Genomic DNA, 21173 nt, shown 5'->3' on the forward strand with positions numbered 1-21173 from the left:
GGCCAGGGAAGGCAGTGGCGGAGCCATGTGCCGCTTGGCACTGACTGTGCCTGCCCTGGTCAGTTCCGAGCGGCACACGGCTCCGCCACTGCTTCTGCTGGCTGGCGCCGACCTGGCCGGCCTCTTGCCGTCCCCAGCAGCATGTGCGAAGCCGGCTTCAGGTGCGTGCTGCTTTTCCTGGCCGGTGCCAACCCAGCTGGGCAGGGCAGCATGCGACTGAAGCTGGCTTCCCACGTGCTGCTAGGGATGCCCAGCTGGGTCAGCACCAGCCAGCAGAAATGGCGGTGAATCTTCTTGCCTTTTGGGACCAGCTGGCACAGGTAGGGAGAAAGTGCAGCAGCACCTGGGGAAGCCACCGCTTGATAGGGGCGGGCTGGGCTGGCCCTGCAGCTGTGCTGTATGCTCCTTTAAGACTGAACAATATGCTCAAGAGTAGAGCATGAACTATCTGGGCTCCAACGTAAATTTGGAGCAGGGAAAAATCTTTGTAAAAATACTGTCCAGTGTTTGGATTGTGTTTGCTTCTGTTTCTCTTTCTGTGGGATTGGGGGTTCAACTTGTTACTACTTGTTAAAGATGTATTACTAACAAGTTATTAATTCAATAAAAGTAAATCTTCTTGAAGATTATTCTCAAAAATGCCCATATTTTGTTGCTTTGATTAGTGTCCACTCTGGCTGATATCTTTTCCACATTTAATCTGTCAGCTTGCATTATGCTTCTTTCATTCATTGAGAAGTGAGTAGAAGTGAAAGTGTTTATTTTAGTCAAGTGTTTGGTATTATTTCATTCTTGCTTTTATATTGTTTTTATTTTGGATTTTAAACCACATTTCCAGATTCATTTCATTGTTACTTCCTGCAACTTCATTGGTGTCAAAGGTCACGTGACATCCCTTCCTGATGTGATACCACTTCCTGTGAGGTCTTTGAATATGCCTCGCCGGCCGACTGGGTGATACAAAGTTCATGATCCGGCCCCACATTCAAAAAGGTTGGACACCCCTGCTATATAGAAAATCATCAAACAATTTCAACCTATACTAGAATAAGACCCAACTCTTAAAGAGATCTTTCCAGAACCACCTATCCTAGCCTTTCAACAAGCACCGAATCTCACCAACCTCATCACCAGAAGCAAAATTCCTATGGCCCAAAGCATGCTGAATGGATCCAGATCATGCTGGGACAAAAAATGTAAAACCTGCCAACACATCTCCACCACCCCCACAATAACTACACCCAACAACAGAACCATCAGCATTCCTGGATAACACACCTGTACCTCCAGAAATGTAATATATCTAATCCAGTGTACTAAATGTCCTGATGGAAAATATGAAGTAGAAACCAAACAACAACTGTGTACCAGAATGAACGCACACTGGAAATCTATCAAAGACAAAAATACCTATTTACCTGTGGGTGCAGACTTCTCATAAGACAACCACTGTTTCTCCAATCTCTCAGTTCTAATCCTCAAAGGGAATTTACAAAACACCTTTTGTAGACAAGCCTATGGACTTCACTTCATAAATCTACTGGATACAAAAAACATCACAGACTAAATATAGACATTGGATTTTATTTTTTTTTAAAGGAAAACTTTTCGTGTTCCAAGTCAAATCAGCCCAATCAATTCCAAATTCTTGAGTCATTCAAAAACAATATGTGGCCCTGCAAACATCCTCCATACCTACCTGGGACTTCAGATGCTTCCAAATCCTTTGGCAAGCATCCTACATGCAGGCCCAAGCTTGGAGGCTTGGGGTTCAGATGCTTCTGAGTTTCGCTTGCCCTCAGCCGTATGGCTGCAGGAGCAAGCTAGGGAGGAGTCTTCCATTTTCATAAAGTTGACATATAACCAACATCTTCCCACTGAAAATGAAAGTGGGAGGTTAACTGTGCATTACCTCGGTCATGGTACTACCCCTTGCCAAGAAAGTGATCTTACCTTGCAACTAGGAAAACCACCTTAGTGGTCATGATATTTCCCCTGATTTGTGGCACATTATAACCCCCCTGCCATCTGATAACTCCAGGTAACCCGTCTGTGTTTTACCAGCTATATTCCATCAGCTTCTCCTTCCCCAACTACCTATCTCACACCTATTGTCCCCTGTTCCCTTTGAACCTTGCTGCCACGCATTTGTATTTTCACAGGCCTGCATTTTGCATATTGGCTTCTAGTCAACCCAGCACACACAACACCTGCAGACTCTCCCTATGCCTGAAGAAAGGCATTTTGTGCCCCAAAGCTTGCAAAGAACAATTTTTCCAACTAGTTAGATGGTCGCATAAAAGATATCACATCTATGCAAAGAACCTTGTCTGCCTAATACAACTTAGAAAGTTTTCTGTGAAGTCGCACAATGTTTAATACAATCTAAATTTAGATGATGGTACTACACCGGAATCTTGTACCAGCTCTGCTGATTTGCAGTCTCAGTGCCTGAGATCACACTGGAGCCAGTACAAGGTTCCAGTACCATGCGGGAATTGTGAGTGAGACCAGCACCTACCCCGGTGCCACATGGGAGCTTCTTCAAGGTGCTAGGAGCAACACCAGCACAGCACTGGAGCCTGTTCCAGCCTTTGCACTGCATGCAGCTTTGACCTGGCTTTTGCGCAGTGCAGGGGCACAAAACTTCCTTTTTCTGTCTAAACTTCCTTGGATGCTTTCTTTAAGAAAGCAGACAAGACTCCAGAAAAACCTGCAGCCAAGACTTCTGAGAAGAATCCAACCAAGAGCCCTTCAAAAAGTCCAAGCAAGAGACTTTCAAAAAGTCCAGCAAAGTCGCCTCAAAGAAGTCCTTCCAAATCAGTGTGATTGCTATTTACAATATAAATACATTAATGTAGCTATATTACTCATCTGTAATTGATCGAGTACAAAATTCTGGGGTATTTTTGGTGAAAATAGGGTCTTGGTTGAGGAACCAATCCCCCATATGTAACATTGTTTCTTATGAGAAAATTGGTTCCGAGTTCTAACGTTTCGACTTAGGACCCAGTTTTCAGGAACCAATTGCGTTGTAAGTCCGAGGACCAATTATTTATCCTTAAAGGATGGAAATGAATAAATAGTAGCTTAATGAAGGGTTGCTAGAGAAAGGGAATATGAAGTTGCAGTCTTCGTGAACCCTGACACTTAACGATGGTATGCTTGACAGAGAGAGAAATATTCATTCCTATCCTTTCTGGGCATATCAGACCTAAAACACAGAAAAAGTGTTATATTTTTGCCATGTGAAATAACCTGTGTGGCTCTTTGTTTCCAGGCTTGCATGATACAGAATTTGTGTGGAGGCTGACAGTACTTCTCATGGGTGAGATTATGGGTGGATCTACAGAATGACAGAATTACTGGTCAATTGGATGCAATACAGTTAATCTGTGTGGGGAAGGAAGAGGAGGCTGGGAGGTTCTTATCTGTAGGCATGGCCCTTCTGTATGGGGACCTTTTGTAAGAGGATAGCTTCTTAGCATTGCTTAAGCAGGCAAAGTGTTTTATTTGTGTGATAAGAATTCTACATATGGTAAAGGAAGACAGGTGCTAGTATAGGTGTATTTTATTGTACAGTCACCTTTCATCAGAAACCCAAGCCTTTTTGCAACTAGTTATTTTATGCATTACGATACCTAACCAAATTGCCATAATAATATGCTGCTAAGAAACCCTGACTATGCAGCAATTAAAAAACAAATTTAACTAATTTACTTTTAAGAGTACAGGTTCTAAAGCAACTTAAACCAATTTGTGTGTTTAAGGAGAAAGTGTCTAGAACAGCATTAAAAGAATACGTTCAAGCCTATGCAGACAGAAAAGTTGGGTGTACACAAGTTGGCTGTGTTCTTGCTGGCCTGGCTTATTTGCAACTAAGTCTAAAGCATGTTTAAACTTGATTTTTATGCTCATTTGTGAGTCCTATGGGAGCCCTATGATGATATTTTTCAAATGGTGGTTTGTTTTTTGAATTCTTCCCAAACATCAGTTTCATAGCGCAATGAGAAGTGGATCAGTAATTTTTTGTTGTTGTTGTGAAGATATTTGATACTAGCCTTTACTTTCTCTCATAACTGGTCTAGCAAGGGCTGTAGCAGTGAAAGCTTTTTTCAGTACTGATTTACCAATGGTCCTTAACCATCAGCCCCAAACCTTCATGTAATTTGGGTTTTCACTTTTCTTCACTGCCTTGATCTCTCTGCTGAGACTTTCACCAAATGGTACCTGATAGTTTCTCTTATAATGGTGATTTTGTGATTTGGATAGTTGTCGGCTGGGAACTGCACTTAAACCAACTGCTCATTTCATACAGACTACTAAACAATGATAATATGAAAATTCCTTTTAGGCATACCAAGTTGGGACGTATTTTAATTGACTACTGGAACTACTTAATCTTCATAGTTTGCTATCAGTTTCTTAACCTCCAGTCCTCCCCAATTTCACATTTGCAACTTTAGACCTACCAAGCAACTTAGGCTCCTTTACTTACAGAAAATAAATCTTTGCCTGTGTGCACAGGTAATCCTTCTTTGTCTTCCTGCCTTGTGTGTGTGACTTACAAATTAAGTACAGGTTTCATCTGAATGGCTAAGTTTATTTGAAGTGTGTTTTGCAAGTGGATTCTCATGTGAATAAATGTGAAAACAGCCAAGTTAAAGGCGAAGAAAAAAATACTCAAGTTAGTCCCAAATCAACCCAAACCACACAATAGCTCACAGGCAATTTTGTACACACTAGTTCTTTTTGTTCCTAACATGGAAAACTCACATTTTCTGAATCCAAGTCCAGGGTACAAGAATCACTTTGATATTACCTTAAGTGTGTGAGCTTTAGATGCCACTCCTCTTCTCTTCACCTCGGGAATGCTGCATTAGTTCCAGCCTGGAGTGTTTTCAGACCACTGAAACTACACACTTGACCCAGCTTTTGAAATGAATCATAGGGCCAAATATGGGTAAAAGAATATTTTCGCTCATTACCAACAGGTAGACAGTTCTGAAAACTCTGCTGTACGCAGTGGTCAGAGAATGCTGAAAGTTATGGCTGAGGTGTGTTTCAGCTATAGAGTTTGTCTTAAATTCAAATTTGTCCTGTGATAGTGTCTTTTAATAATAAAATGTAAGTGCAGAGAAAGGTTGGGAAGACTTAAACTCCTTGTGGTATAGGCAGGATTGAGAGACTTAAGACTTTAAATACCAAGATAATGAAAATTTGCATATTGTCCCTCAGCACACATTTTATTGTAAGTGTAATCGTAGGAGGGTTTGAATTATGTGAGCTATTCTGTAAAGTTTAGTTTTACAGTATGGATCCGTCTCTGAGGGACAGAGTGAATATTTCATCTGTCCTATGGTTTGTCACTTGGCAAAACTAGAATATTGATTCTTGGCTTAATTGAGCATTCTTTTATCCTCTATAGGGGAGGGCTAGCAGAAAGACTGAATCGACTGCAGAACAGAGAGAGGTCTGCCATTACCTTTTGGAGACATGAGTGTGTTTCAGATTATAAAAACCCTTCAGGTAAGAACCATATATGTAGGCTTGTTTTTATGAAAACACATATTTTATTACTGTCAACACTGTTTATTAACAATATATGTAGCAACTACTACCATGTATATAGTAACTATTTACAGGCATATAACATGAAAGGCATGAAAGATTATATTCTCTATACAAGTGACTGAAACTGGTCTACTTATGGACTGTGGTGCAAGTGGTTCATCTATGGACTGTGGAAGTTCTTGCACCTCTTGTCTGGCTAATTAGATCTATATACTGCATCTATCACTGAAGTGTTTCAGAGCAAATGGTAAAGAATTTGTCTTAAATGGTCATCTGAACATAGTCTCACAATCTTAAATGAATTTTATCCTCTCAAATCTCCATGGGATGTAGGAAATTCAAGAGGCAATTCTACTTGCTGGTTGTTGGCCAATATAGTAAAGGTTACCAATAGATGGGTTTTTTTAGCGAAGTTTAAATTAACCTTTCTCAAGTCAGACCCTACTTTGAGTCGAGCATGATTGCTTTAGGTTCACCTTGTCAGTATATGCCAGCAAATCTTTTTGAGGACAGAACTTGGCTGCAAAGACTAAAGCAATGGGAACTGCAGACAAAATGGGGAGGAGAAATAATCAGAGGGGCAGTAGCACTACTGGATAAATTGATAGGTTATATGCAGATGCATTGTATTGATATCAGAGGGTATTGATGTAAGCTGCTAAAATACAGCTATTAAATCTACACCAGGGGCCGGCAACCTTTAATAAACTGCAGGCCAGAACAACCCAGCTCTGCTTTGACAGACACGGGGGCTCTGCCTGCACCCACACTGAGGCCAGGAAGCTTGGATCTGCTTCCCCCACAGTTCCCCAGCTGGGGCACAGGTCCATCTTCCAGCCATTGGGGAGCTACATAGGGCCAGGCACCTGTAAACTGCATCCTTGTTGACACTGCCTTCCTTTGACCCTCCCCACCAGTGCTCATTTCCCCACTGGCTAGAAGCCGTGTTTTTACCACAGCCAGGGAGCGGGGAACTGGGGGAAGTGGCAGCAGTGAGGGTGCAGCTTCCAGCCACCTGGCCCTACTGCAGGTCCTTGATGCCTAGACCTGGCATGGGCACAGGTACTGGAAAACCCTCTGGCTCCACAGGCCAGATCCAGTGGTTCCACGAACCAAATATGGCCCAGGGACCTTATGTTGCTGAGCCCTGATGTACATGGTCCTGTAGAGATACAAGCATGGTAAAACTACTCCAGCTTTAACCCTGCTTCACTCAGGGTCAAAGTGAAGGGGATTTAGCTAACTTGCATGCCTGCAGCAGGGATGGGCAATTATTTGGGCACATGAGCCACGTAGGCAGTTTTGGAGAGCTGTTGCGGGCCAGTCACCACCCCACTCCCTGCTGCAACAGCTCACCAAACCCAGAGTCCATGCGCCCTGTGGCTCCTCACCACTGCTGCTACCAACTCCCAGCAGCAGCTGAGCACATGGCCCCAATGTGCCTCAGCCAGAGCAGACCATCTCCAGACTAGCCGAGACCCATGTGCACAGCCCCAACCCTGGCCCTGGCCTACCCCGCACCTGCTCTGGACCAGCCCACCCATAATAGGCAGTGGTGGCGGCCAGACAGAAGCTGCTGCTGGGCTCAAGGGAAAAGCAGACACCTCCCCCTCACTGCTGCAGGGCCCTTCTTGCTGCGGCTGTCCAGAGCCCGCGCCCAGTTTGCCCTGCAGTTCCTTTCCACTGCCACCGCTAACCCGCTAGGTGACCCAGAGGCAGTGCTGGTGGCAGTGGTCATGGCAGTGGAAAAGAGCCACAGGGCAGCCCAGCCATGAGCTCTGGGCAGCTGCAGCAAGAGGGTCCTGGAGGCAGTGAGAGGGAGGTGGCCACTTTTCCCCTGCTCCCAGTAGCAGCTTCTGCCCAGCTGCCGCTGCTCATCGTGGGCATGTGGTTCTGGAGTGGGTGTGGGATGGGCCAGGCCCAGACTGGGGCTGTGTGCATGGGTTCCTGCCAATCTCCATGTGGCTGGGGAGGAGCCACCACCACCTGGGCTGCTTAGAAATGGAGTCCAGCTGCAGAGCCACCCCAGCCCTGCTGCACACCCAGTGGTGCCTGGGCTGGGCAGGACTGAGGGACCTGCTGTGGGCTGGACTTAGTCCCTCCACGGGCCAGATCCAACCCACAGGTCGTATTTTACCCACCACTGGTCTACAGAATCATATAGATTTAACAGTTGCAATATAACTGATGCATACCCCTGAGCAGCAGCTTCCAACCCCTCCCCACCACTCTTTTAAAAGCAGCTAAAACATATATTGGTCCATACCCACCTGAAGGAAATCTTTTATCTTGACTCCTGTATATTTCATTTTAAGTTACATCCATGACTTGTGTAGTGAACCAACAACTGTTTTTTGACTATGACTTAACTTGTGTTTACTCTCTGGAAAGGCATTCAGGCTTGGTTTGAAGGCCCTTGGTAGGCCCTTCTAGTGAGGGGCTGGCAACCTATGGCCCATGGGCTCTATCTGGCCCATGGCAGTTCATGGAATTGGTAGCATCCTCCAGCTGTGGCAGGAGAGGAGGTGCTGTCTGGGTCCTCTTGCCTGTCGTGTTCAGTTTATTCTCCCTGTTGTTGCAGAGGCAGCATCCCCAAGGTCTTAGCACTTGCCTTTTTCTCTCTATTCCTTTTGCAGGATCTGCTGATCATGAGAGAGGTGTGGGGTGTGACCCATGGAGGGGGTGTGCATGGTTGCAAGCTGTGGTCCTCAATGGCAAAAGGTTGTCAACCCCTGTTTAGGGGCTATAAGAACTCTTGTTAAAATGTTGTGTCTTAGTTCTAATTTGAATTTGTCTGGCTTTGGTCTCCAAGAATTGCTGCTTCTTATACCTTGCTCCACTGGATTGAACTCCCTAATACATTAGCTGGAATAGTAAAACCCAGCTACTTCACAGTGTTATGTTCCTTAGTCCCTACAAAGATGAGGGTTTTTTTGTTTGGTTTTTTTTTTTAATAACTGGAGGCGTACAAACCTGCAGAAAACAGGTGTGAGGCTGCAGAAGAGCTCCAGTTTTTTGCTATGACTTTTATTTCAAAGGGTGTCTGTCTTTCAGTTAGCTGGCTGGGCCAATGGATGAGATTCAGATGAGTGGAGAAATGGCACACCTTGAAGTGTAACTGCAATGAACAGCTGAGTGGGTTGTCCTTAATTTAGCAGTCTACTGCAGATTAAGCAGGTTGCAAAGGTCTAGGATACAAATTGTCCAGTTCTATGGGATTTTCTGCCTTTGAAGATACTTATACATCTGTAATTTGCATCCCTTATTTTTCTTTTTGATAAGCTAAACCAGTTGAGATCTCTAAGGCTTTTTCTCCAGCCTGCACTAATCTTTGTCATTCTTTTCTGCACCATCTTCAATTTTTCAACATCATTTTTCAAATGTGGACACCAGAAATATATGCAGTTTTCCAGTTCGGTGCACACTGGTTAGTACCTTATATAGAGAGAAAATCATTTTTCTCCTTGCTTGTGTATACCTCAAAGGTCTGCATAAACCTTTTATTGCTAGTGCCCAGCTGGAAGCCAGCACTGAGTTGTTTGTTCACTATGATCCTTAAATATTTTTGTAGTGACTGCTTACCAAGATGCAACCCCTTGTTCTTTAGGCTAGGCCTGCATTTTGTGTTGCTAGATATCAGCAAATGCATAGTGTCATAGTGAAGCACATTTTGTTTCAGAAGATCAGCTTACCACTCTGTATGTCTGTCTTTTTCTACTAACTATTTATTGTTCTGCCAGTCCTTATTCTCTGCAATCTTTCCAGATCTTTAATGAAAGTGTTGAAAGGTTAGTTTTTATTTTAATCATTCAGTAATGATTTTTCAGTGACAGTAAGTTTTTGAGATCTGTCAATCAGTCAGTTCTTATTTTATGTAATGTTTGCTAATTTTCTATTGGCATGCCAGGCAGTAACTATAGAAATTAGCATGTTAGTTCAACAGAGTCATCTTTAATAGCTAAATATTATCAAAGAATGAATCAGGCTTTTTTTTGGCAAAAGCTGTTCTTACTGATTTTCATAGATTTCATAGACATTAGGGCTGGAAGGGACCTCGGAAGATCATCGAGTCCAGTCCCCTGCCCAAAGGGCAGGAAGTCAGCTGGGGTCATAGGATCCCAGCAAGATAAGCATCCAGTTTCATCTTGAAGGTGTTCAATGAAGGCGCTTGAACCACCTCTGGTGGCAGGCTGTTCCAGACCTTGGGGGCTCGGACAGTAAAGAAATTCTTCCTTATGTCCAGCCTGAAACGATCTTGAAGTAGTTTGTGACCATTCGACCTCGTCATCCCTTGGGGCGCTCTGGTGAACAAACGTTCCCCCAGATACTGATGGTCACCCCTGATAAACTTATAGTTGGCCATCAGATCACCCCTGAGCCTGCGCTTTTTCAGGCTAAACAGCCCCAGGGCTCTCAGCCTATCATCATAGGGTCTGCTTCCCTGACCTCTGATCATGCGCGTGGCTCTTCTCTGGACTCTCTCAAGCTTCTCCACATCCTTTTTGAATTGTGGAGCCCAAAACTGGACACAGTACTCCAGCTGTGGCCTCACTAAGGCCGAGTACAGGGGGAGAATGACGTCCCGGGATTTGCTTGAGAAGCATCTATAGATGCAAGCCAGCGTTTTGGTTGCTTTACTAGCTGCCGCATCGCATTGCAGGCTCATGTTCATCTGGTGGTCAATGATGACCCCTAAGTCTCTTTCTTGCATAGTGCTAGCCAACATAGCACTGCCGAGCCTATAAGGATGCTGCAGGTTTTTTTTCCCAAGGTGGAGAACCTTGCATTTATCGGCGTTGAACACCATCAGATTCTCATCCGCCCACTTGCTGAGCCTGTCCAGGTCAGCCTGGATCACCCGCCTGTCTTCTGGTGTGGATGCTTTGCCCCAAAGTTTGGTGTCATCGGCGAACTTGGCCAGTCTGCTTCTGACTCCAGTGTCCACATCATTAATGTCTTTTTGTCTTTTGAGGTTTATTTTCTCTGGTTTGCCCTGGTAATATTTTTTAAATGAAAGTACTTCCAAGATTGTTTTTGAGTCTGAAACAGCTTTTGCTTCTGCTTCTGTTGCTAAAGAGAGATACACAAGACATAGATAAACTCAAGATCAATGTGAGGGGACTGGAACTACTTAACTGTTGAAGATCTGTCAAGTCAGCTTCAGTGATCCATATTGTATATTTTGATAGACCAGAACTTTGGTGATAAGGAAGGAGGGAAAAATTTCCAATGAACTTAAGCTTAAGTCCTGGTTTGTTTTGTGATTTACAGAAAATGTTTCCACAAGGGGTTGGCAGTTTCTGAAGGCATTTCCTGTTGCAGAAACTGAAGCTTTTTCTTTGGCCCCTGGCAGACATTCAAGCAATGACACGATTGGGATTGGAAGAATCTTATGCTGCATCCCAGCCATTGTGCCTCCTGCCATACTATACTGCAACAGGGCACTCACTACAGTGCCTGTTACTGGGGGAAAAGGAGACATGCCACCCAGAGTGGAGAGAAGAAGACTTACCTACGGTTGGACCATGCTGAGAAAGGCAGGACAGCACGGAGCATCAGGAACCCAGGTGTTCCCAATGAAGTTCTGCCCAGACTCTGGTGGCGCCGCATGTGGGAGCAGGGCCAGGGAAGATTGGCTCCTGGGGGAGGAGCTGGAAGGTAAAACGGACATGGGGAGAGAGGACTGAGTGCCCCTGGGGTAGGGGCCAGCAGGCGAGATCAGGACCGCAACAAACGGTGAAACCAGGACTGAAGCAGTGACCAGGCAGACTCTGGAGATGCAAATACTTACAGGGATCAAGGAATGGTGGTGATGTCTGAGGGGAGGAAGTGAGCGAGTGCCGAACCAGGGAAGGGTTTTGCTTGCAGAAAGCAAGGCAGGAGAAGCCAGACTGAGGAGCTGCGGGAAAGAAGATAAATTCTACCCCCTACTCATCCCCCACCCAGAGGGAACCCAGGGAAGAGAAACTCCATGCAGGACTGTGATTCAGTGGATGTATGCCTAAGCAGGGAGAGACATATGGAGGCTTGGACCCTGAGGAGGTGAGGGTCAGCCATTAAGAGTTGGCTACCAGCTGTTTGCATCTTAGCATTCACAGAGCTAAGAGCTAACAACCTGAAACCAAGTGAGGGCAGGGGAATGTCATCCCACTACAGACAACCAAGATGAGACAGTTAAAGGGGCAGTGGGAAGCTTGTGACCATGGGACCAATCAGAAGAACAGAGGGAAGGAGAACCTGGAGTAACACGGATGTCCAGGATGTCATAGGTGTGGTCAGGACAGGATGAAGGGGAGATAGGAGCCCTGTGAAGAGACCCATGGTCACTACCCCAATGCTTATTAGGAAGGCCACTTCCCAAGCCCTGTGTTCTTTCTTGGTATATCTGTTTCCCATCAAGGTGTAGCAGGAGAGTAAAGCAGGACACCGAGACTAGACATCAGATAGCAACTGCAGCACCAAGGGTACCAGTATGACTTCTACACATACCATAAAATTCCACCAATCCCAATCATGCCACTGCTAATCTGCCCCCAACATGATTCTGCAGATCAGGCTGGAGGTGGTTCTGTACCAGACCCAGGGCTGTCCACAGCCCCCTGCACATTTGAGACCTAAAGCAGTCAAGGTGGGGTCTGGCACTCAGCTGATTGTCATCCCCAGCCCCAACAGTTTTGTATCCATTTTGAGATCCAGGGCTGTCAGGGTCAGGTCTGACAATCAGCTGGTTGTCAGGCCTAACCTGGACAATCCCAGGTCAGTTCAAGACCCTGGGCCGCTGAGGTGAGTCCAGCAGTCAGTTGACCCAGGGCTGTTAGGCTGGGTCTAACAATCAGCTGATCTTTGGACCAGTTCTGCCAGATCCAGGAGGGTATGAGACCTGTGGCTATTAGGGTGGAGTCTGACAATCAGCTTATGGTTAAACCCAGCCCTGATCTCCCTGGGTCAGTTCAAGACCCCAGGATGTCACAGATTCACATGAGTTTAGGGCTGAAAGGGACCTCATGAGATCATCGAGTCAGGTCCCACCCTGCTCTCAGCAGGAAAGACTGCTGGGGTCAAATAACCCCAGAAAGGTGTGTGTCCAGTCTCCTTTTGAAGATCTCCAGGGTAGGTGCCTGCATCACCCCCACTGAGAGTCTATTCCAGAGTCTGGTCACACAAACCGTGAAGAAGTTTTTCCTTATACCCAGTCTGAAACCTTCTTATGGAGTTTATGACTGTTGCTCCTGGGTTTCCTCTGGGGTGCTTTGGTGAGTAGTTGTTCGCCTAGTCCCTGATGCTCACCCCTGATATATTTGTAAGCTGCCACCAAATCCCCCTGAAGTCTTCTCTTTTCTAGGCTGAACAGTCCCATATCTGTCAGCCTTTCCTTATATGGCTTTCTCTCCAGGCCTCTAATGGTGTGTGGCTCTTCTCAGGACTCTCTCTCAAGCTTCTCCACATCCTTCTTGAAGTGTGGCGCCCAGAATTGGATGCATTACTCCAGCTGCTGCCTCACCAATGCCAAGTAGAGCGGGAGAATAACTTCCTTAGTTTTGCTTGAGATGCATCAGTTGATGCATGCCAGCGTATTGTTTGCTCTAACTGTAGCATCACATTGGTGGCTCATATTAATTTTATGGTCAATTATGACCCCCAGGTCCCTTTTGGACATGGTGCTAGCTAGCGTAGCAGGGGCAGGTCTAATAATCAGCTGATTGTTAGACCTGACCTCAACAGTTTTGGGTTTCATTCAAGACCTGGACCTGACAATCAAATTGATTGTTGGCCCAGCCCTGGGACAGCTCAGCTGCACATGTCACTTTTTGATGTCCTGGGGCACCAGGACCCTGGGAGATAGGAAAGGCTTCCAGTCTTAAGGGTTGCCAGGTTTTCAGTGATGGGTGCCTCTCAGCTCCCCATACCAGGGACCCTTGCAACCCAGTCTTCTGGTAGCCAGCTTTTGACATTGGGACCAAAGTTGCCCTGGTCCTGATGCTAACCCCCATTTCCATGCTGATGCTGCCAGCTAATTGTAGCCATACAGATGAGCCACAAAGAAGTTATACATTTTTTGTGGAATAACTTTGTGGCTGGTTTGCCACTTGGGGAGTTGGGGGTTACGTGGAGCTACAAATTGGCTGAAAATGTGGCAGTGTTACTATTTATGGTGCAATTAACACATCGATCACAACATAACTTTAATGCATGTTAGGGGCCTTTGTTTTTATTCTTTAAGAAGCGCCTTTCTTTTTTGTCCCCCTGACCTCTTTCTGTTGCTGCATTAAATGGCGTATTACCACTGTGGCTTGGCTGCCTCTGTTGCTGAGCTGAGTCATTGCTTCAGAAAACAGTGCCTCTTTGCAACCTGTATTTATTGATTTTTTTGTTGTTGTTGTTGTTTTTTTTTTTTTTTTCCAGACAGTATATTCAGGAGGGCTACTCATGAAGTGTCATGCTTTTGTTTGAATCATTCTGTAGCAGTTTGGAAAGTTAGTGAGTTTGTTGGGCTATGGAGCAACAGAGGCTATTCCTTAGTCTGTGGAGAGGGGTTTTTCCATTTTGACCATTGTGGAATGCTGTAGTAGAAACTCCAAGGTTGCTCCTTCCTGGAGCAGATAGCAGTTATGCCAGATTGATATAAATGGCCTGTGGTTAAAGGAGAGGAGTGGGTAAGCGAAGGGTTAGTTTGACCCCCGAATTCTCAATCATTGTGGGGAAATGAGGGTCTATTGGGAAAGAATTTGGAGGTGTATATAGAGCTTTATTGGGCCCTTAGAAATCACTGAAATCTAAGGCTGGAAGGGACCTCAGGTGGTAATAAGCTGATGGAGAATAGGTGTACGTTAGAGATCAGGAGGCAATATTTTATGGTTAGGGTGGCCAGAATCTGGAACCAACTTCCTAGGGAAGTGGTCCTTACCTCTACCTTGGGTAAATTCAAAAAGAGGTTAGATGATCACCTGTCCGGGGTCTTGTGAACCCAGCATTCATTCCTGCCTGTGGCAGGGGGTCAGGCTAGATGATCTGCTCAGGGCCCTTCTGACCCTAGCTAGCTACTATAAAACCTCCTGCTGTATAAACAAAGGGCCCTCAACATTTTGGAATGAGAAGGCCACTTTGACAGAGCCCAGATCCTTGAGTGTCAGATGCTTCCAATCCAATCTGCATCACAGCTGCAGTCACTGCTCTCTCCCCCCACTGGCACCACAATACCACCACTGCCAGTTTTTACTGCTGCCTGGCTCCTGCACCAGTGAAGCCCTCCACTGCCAAAGTGTTGCAGAAACCTCTTGGGTCTGAGGGGTAGATAAAATGGTTCCACTGGTTGAATCCATTCCACAGATCATTAGTTTACTGACCCTGATCTAAGCCACTCTGGAGAAGGGTTTTCCATCCTACTCCAAAAAATTTCCAAGGGTGAAGATTCCACAACATCTTTGAGGAGCCTGTTCCAATGCTTAATTATCCTCACAGTGAGGAAGTTCTTCATACTATCTATCATTACTCCTTGTCCTTTCCCCTGCAGCCACAGATAATACGCTATTAACATCCTCTTTTTAACCGTCCTCAAATCCCTCCTCATTCTTCTGTTTATCAGACTAAATAATCCCAGTTCTTTCAACCTTTCCTTAAAAGTCAGATTTCCTAGACCTCTAACCATTTTTGCTTTTCTCCACTGGACTCTTTCTAGTTTGTTCACATCTTCCTTGAAGTGCGTTACTCAAAACTGGACAGATTACTCCAAGAGAGGTCTCACCAGTGCTGAACAGAGCAGAAGAACCATTTCCTTTGACCTGCAAGCTATACTCCTATTTTTCCTTGTGGTAGTTTTGGAGTGATGTTATAACTGTGTTTGTCCAGGAGATATGCAAGAGTCAAGGATTTTTGTGCGTGATATCTTTTATTGAACCAACTGCATGATGGGATAGACTTAGATAAGGTGTTTGAAACAATGCATCCTTCTTCAGGTCTTAGCTCATTTGGGGAAGGACAGTCATCACCCTTAGCACTATAGTGCAAGGCATTTTCTTATGAACATGGCCTTATATTGTATAGCTATTTAACTATCTTTTTGCATATGGCCATGTGTACAGCATGGTTTGGGTATGTGAAATAGATAATTCCAAGAATCTGCAAACAGGAAGGTGAAGGGGGCTAGGAAAACATTTACATACTTTTCCTTGCTTTCCATTCAGTTCTGTAACTTCTAAACAGAAATTTACTGGGGACAGGGGGATTTTCTGGCAGCCAGACTTTCTACTGACTAGTTTTGCTTGTTGCAGAGCCAACATCTGCAGCCTCTATGAAGCTTGTGTGTGGTAGAAGCCATAAACTATGTTGTATTGAATTGTGTTCTAAAGAATCAGCTCTTTGTAGCAGGGAAGGTTTATTAGGGGCAAACTGAAACGGAGTGCTGTAGCTTCTAAAAATGAAAATTGTGAATATAATTTTCTGGAGGTAGTTTTATATTTAATTCTCCTGCCATCATTAAAAGAGGCAGTTTTTCACACAGTTTTATGTGGTGTATTCATCAGAATTTCTAATATAGTAAAAGGACTAGATATTCATAAATGAACTATGCCAACTTCATGGCTTTGAGTGATGAGGGCTTTGCAATGATTATTTTGGAATTTTTGGGAAACGATTTGCATGAGACTACAAAACTCTAGAATTATATCCCATTTTGGGGTGGGGGGGTGGTGGTGGGGGAGGAGACCAGGAATAGGGCAGCAATTTGGTAAGATCCAGGATCTAATAAACTAGTAGGGGCAATAGTTGTGAAGAGCTGAAGACAGGGACAAGAGGTATAAATTTGATGGGCTGGAAGGGTAGAATGCAGTTTTGGAAGTTTGCGGGGAGGATATGAGAACAGTAGGCAATGAAGATGATATTAGCAGCTGCATTATGTAAGACCTGGATGGAAGTGACATGATTGTAATGGATGCCAGAAAAGATAAATTAATGCAGAAATGATAAGGTTTGCATAAGAATTTTAGCTATGTGATAATTTTTTCTTCCTTATTATTTAAGAGTTGATACAATCTCAGCGAACAGCTCTGCAGATGACTAAGGTGCTCCAGCTGTTTGCTGTAGCTTAGATTGTATGGCTTGGGACAGAAGTTACACAAACTGGTTTAAGTGATTGGAAATTGGTTTAAACCTGTAACAGAACAGAAGTTCTGTACACATAAACCACATGTAGCTTAGATTTCAAAGGGAAATACAAGACAGTAAGAGTTGGAGACAAACATCAGCTCCTAAGAGATGTACAATCAGCCCCCAAATTAGACAATGGGAAGTTAAATATCCTGGTTTTTAAAATACAGTATTTTCTTGCATGCCCCATGCTCCCCAAATAAAACATGCATGTTGCGTTTGGAAGGCAGAATGTAGGAAAAAAAGATTTTTCCAGAATCATAGTGGACTGTGGGACATAGGGTAAGTCATCCTGGAAACAATGCCCAGGAAATGTGGCATTCCAGGAAACAGTCTGGATGAGGCATCAGGAACTTTCCAGTGTGGCAGCACAGCAACAAGGCTAGGCTTGCGAAGGCACTAGCAAAGCTGTTACCTCTTTACTGTAAATAGTTTTTTATATACATACCTGTAAATAATAGTATGTTTCCCAAGCCTCATCACAGTAATAGAATAGACTTAATGCAGCAGCTCCCTTACCCTCTGCCAGCTCAGGGGCTCTTCAGCCAAAAGCTACTGACTTATCAGTGGCTGCAAGAGGGTTAACACAGGACTCCACCCCTGCTGTTTGTAACCTCAGGGAGGAGCAGCAGTAGCCATGTCGGCAGCCATGAGCATTTTCTCTATTCTACCATGCTTCTTTTCCTATAAAGAAAAAGCAGCTTCCTTGCTTACGGTGCACCCCAATTTGAGGTCTTATTTTAGGGGCATGCAAATAGATGAAGTACTGTCATGTTTTTGAAACACTAATGGAGTCGAGTGGAATTAATATCTCATTATAATGTGTTGCTTTTTTGTATTGTTTGTGTTCTGAAATGTATTTTATAGCTTCCGATTGAAAACAATTATATGCCTCATCAGTTCTTTTTAAGTCGTACAGACTTTGCTTCATAGCATGACACATGTATTACACATGCCCAATTTACAGCCCAATGAAATAGCTTATTTTAATTAAATCATTCTTTTAATTAATCTTAAGTCAATGAATCTATACTTGGAACTACCCTTTGAGTTTCCATTGAATTTATAACTCAGCTATTTATGTGTAATAGCCATGTTGACCTCTGTGGACTTGGAGAGTCAGGCTCTTTTGCTTTAAAAATAATTAAATACTGATTCCTTAAAATGCAATGTAAGTGTTATTAGGCTGCTGGATAAATACCCTAACCATGGAAAACATGGTATCATCTTGTTTCACTGAAATGTAGGATTTTTTTAATTACTTCTTAACAACCCCTGGTTTCATGGATTATAGGGACAGGTATCAAATAAACTGGCTGGACAAATCTAATGTAACCTGAGATAATATAAAGAGGAAAAACCTTGCAGTTCCAAAAGTTTCATAAATAGTTTGTCAAAAGTCATATTCCGAGGGTATATTCAAATCTTTGGATAGTACAGATAATCTGAAAACTGTGGTGTAGTGTACAAGATTTCCTGCATTTGGCAAATTAGAGTTTTAATCAGCTAAGTAAAACAGCAAGTTTTTAAGTTGGATCTCTTCATAGTTCATCCATGTACACATTAAATAATAAGCCAATAACTCGGATGTCTATTTTTATATTTTGTCCTAAAACATAACGTTTGTAATTGCAGTCTTGTAGGTATTGTCTCAGCCCTTTCTATTAGTGTTAGTCAGGAGCCCCTGAATATCTCTGAAGTTTTCTTTCTTGTTTAATATTGGTTCTTATTTCTAAGAAACTTGCCTCCTTGTTCTGTTAAGTTACTACACAGGTTTGCTTTCCTCAGGTTTTATGCCTCTCTGCAAACATAATTCTGTCATGTCCAAGGAGAATGTCTTTATCAAATTATCAAGAACCTAGAAAAGAGGACATTGCAGAACCTGAAAGTAACCTCTTCATACAAACAACCAACAAACTACAAAGCTGCTGAAATTGCAGCCATCCAGTCCATCTCCTCTCCCACAGGCACTCCTTTTCTGCGCACGCATACACTTGATTTATTTTTAACTGGTATAAAAATGTAAAAGCCAAGAAAATTAAAAATTAAAGCTGCATTCTCTCCTTCCCTGTTTCATCTTGTGCCAACAATGCAGGCTTCTTCTCCAGGGTGTTTTGCGAGAGCTTTCTATCAAAAGGAATCACAACACAGTTTCCGAGTAATTAAATTTATCTGTAAGCATCTAAATAAACAACTAGATTGTGGTTCTGTAAAAATTGCATACTTGGCATGTCCAAGACTTTGGATACTGAACCAGTTTGGTAAAGTATCTTTTAGTGAGGAAATATTTTATAAATGTTCTGCTTTGTAGAATATTAACTTTGTATTGGCTCACCATATGTCAATTTTAAGGATAACCAACAAGAGAGAATTTGTTTCCTTTTCCTGTTGTCTTTTCTGGGGTTTCATGTGAATATAATTCTGAATATATCAAATAATATTTTGGTATTCTCAGTTCAGGCCATTTTCATGTAAAATAAAATAATAATAAAAAACCTGTAGGCGTGCTTCACTTTCTCAGATCATCATTCTGTTCTACAGAGATTTTAGTAAGTGGGATTAATGTAGTGCTAGATCTGTTGACCTAATTATATGTTTGATAGTTAGAACGTCATGACTTTATATGTTAGAGCTGGATATTTCAAATGATAAATCAGTTTTGCTGGTTATTTTAAATATTTTTTAAAAAGCCCTTTGGTTTGAAATACGTTTTAGGTTCAAAGTTAATTTTAGTAATCCAAATAGCTTTTAGAATAGATGAAGATCAAAATTGTGGGGAAAGTTTAAAGGAAAATTAAATGCTTAATTGCTTTGAAGACAGAGAATTTTTGTGGTTGGGAGAGTCATTGCTTATGAGTGCCAGATGATTTTGAGTCGACTGAGGACCACAACTGCAAGTATTCAAGCAAAATACAGTTTGTGAGTGTGTGAATATTTATGTTTTTTGTTTTAAGCCACTGAAAATCTGTCCAGAATCACGTTTTTCAGGGTTCATGAATATGCAGAATTTAACTGTTTTACTTATCTCTGGGGGTTAGAGTTTAACTTTATAACACTCCCTGAGAAAACAGAAGGTGAGGACTAAGTAATATTATACATATCCAGGCTTAGATTAAAAAAGCAAGCTAATCATGGCGAAGCTGTCTGACATCTTAGGCCAGGGGTGGGCAATTATTTTGGGCAGAGGGTCGCTTACTGAGTTTCGGCAAGCCATTGAGGGCTGCGTGACAGGCAGCCCAGGGCAGATTAATATTAATTTTCTGAATGTTTTAGGGGCCCCACGGGCCTATTAGAATGGCCTGGCGGGCCGCATCTGGCCCCTGAGCCTCATTTTGCCCACCCCTGTGTTAGGCCATTACATTTTAGGTAAGTGTGCCCTTTAGAGAAGTAAAATGAATTAGGCATCCTGGCTTTCCGCACTTTCACTGGTGACAGTTATGCACCTTTTGGTTAAGATTCACCATAGTCAGCAGCACACTGTGTACAGGGGGATGCTGAGGCCTGCCAAGAGGAAATTCGGAAAGAGGGTGTGTCTGAAATCCCATCTCTCCCCCAGACTTAGGTGGCAATTATGCTGTTCCCCAGCAGAATCCCAAAGTAAGTGTTTCTGATAACATGGGATTCACAAGATGACCCCTCTGTTTACTCTTAATTGCTTAATCCCATGTCCTTTTAGCATTGCAGCTAGGGAGAAGCAAAAGAAGAGCACCCCACCTTTTCCTCAATAGCTTCTAAAGAAGTTTGTACCTACATCCCCAACTTCTTAGGAAGGTGCCTCAAAGACCAGGCTGTAGCCTGGGGTAGGTGAAGTACATCCTCCACCCTTCTTTGTAAAGCTCTCATGGCATAGCCAAGAGTGCAAAAATCATGCAGACAGCAAGGAAGACAACCCCTCCCCCGCCCCCCCAGAAGAATGCAGTGGGCTCTGGGCTTTGGTTCCTGCTTCTGGGACTCCTTATGCATTTTACATTAAATACTGTTATTAAATATGCATAGGCCAAAAAGGGAGCAAGGCTGTGTACCTTTTCACTGGGCTACAGTGTCAGCCTCCTTCTTGCTTGTTTGTCTTCTGGTCTCATGAATCTTGTACTCTTGGCTACTCAGTTGGCCAACTTCAGTAGGAAAGTTTGAAAATGTCTGCAGCCTATTGATTAAGGCACATTCTTGAGAAGTGGGAAATGTATGTTCAAACCTTCTGAGGTTGAATTGGGCATAAAATACAAGTCTCCCATTTCCTGGTAGTTGCTCTAATCACTAGACAATTAGGCAAAAGTTGGGACCTCCTTCTTCTTGGTTAGGCATACTTTAAGTATGCTTAACGGATAGGGCCCCCTCAGCGGAGTTAGATTGGGGTGGACAAACTGGTGGATCCTCCCGGGGCTGGGATCTTACACCGGTGACAGCATGGTCTGGAGCTGGGGCAGAACTGTGATCTGCTGCTTGCATGCTCTGGGTGG

General features: G+C 43.6%; 1 protein-coding gene across 9 annotated transcripts in view; it reads left to right on the plus strand.

Moving 5' to 3' along the window:
- The window catches only part of SPIDR (scaffold protein involved in DNA repair), a 357525-nt gene that overhangs the window by 103908 nt on the left and 232444 nt on the right, over positions 1 to 21173 (plus strand). For all 9 annotated transcript variants that reach the window (XR_003093435.1, XR_003093436.1, XR_003093437.1 and 6 more), the window contains one exon: positions 5429 to 5529. Coding sequence is in view for 1 of the 9 variants with exons in the window: in XM_014518777.2 (XP_014374263.1) it covers positions 5429 to 5529 (101 nt within the window). In the remaining 8 variants the exon portion in view is untranslated. The remainder of the gene's footprint in view (positions 1 to 5428; positions 5530 to 21173) is intronic.

The sequence above is a fragment of the Alligator sinensis genome, unplaced genomic scaffold, assembly GCF_000455745.1.
Source record: "Alligator sinensis unplaced genomic scaffold, ASM45574v1 scaffold615_1, whole genome shotgun sequence".
Taxonomy (NCBI): Eukaryota; Metazoa; Chordata; order Crocodylia; family Alligatoridae; genus Alligator; species Alligator sinensis.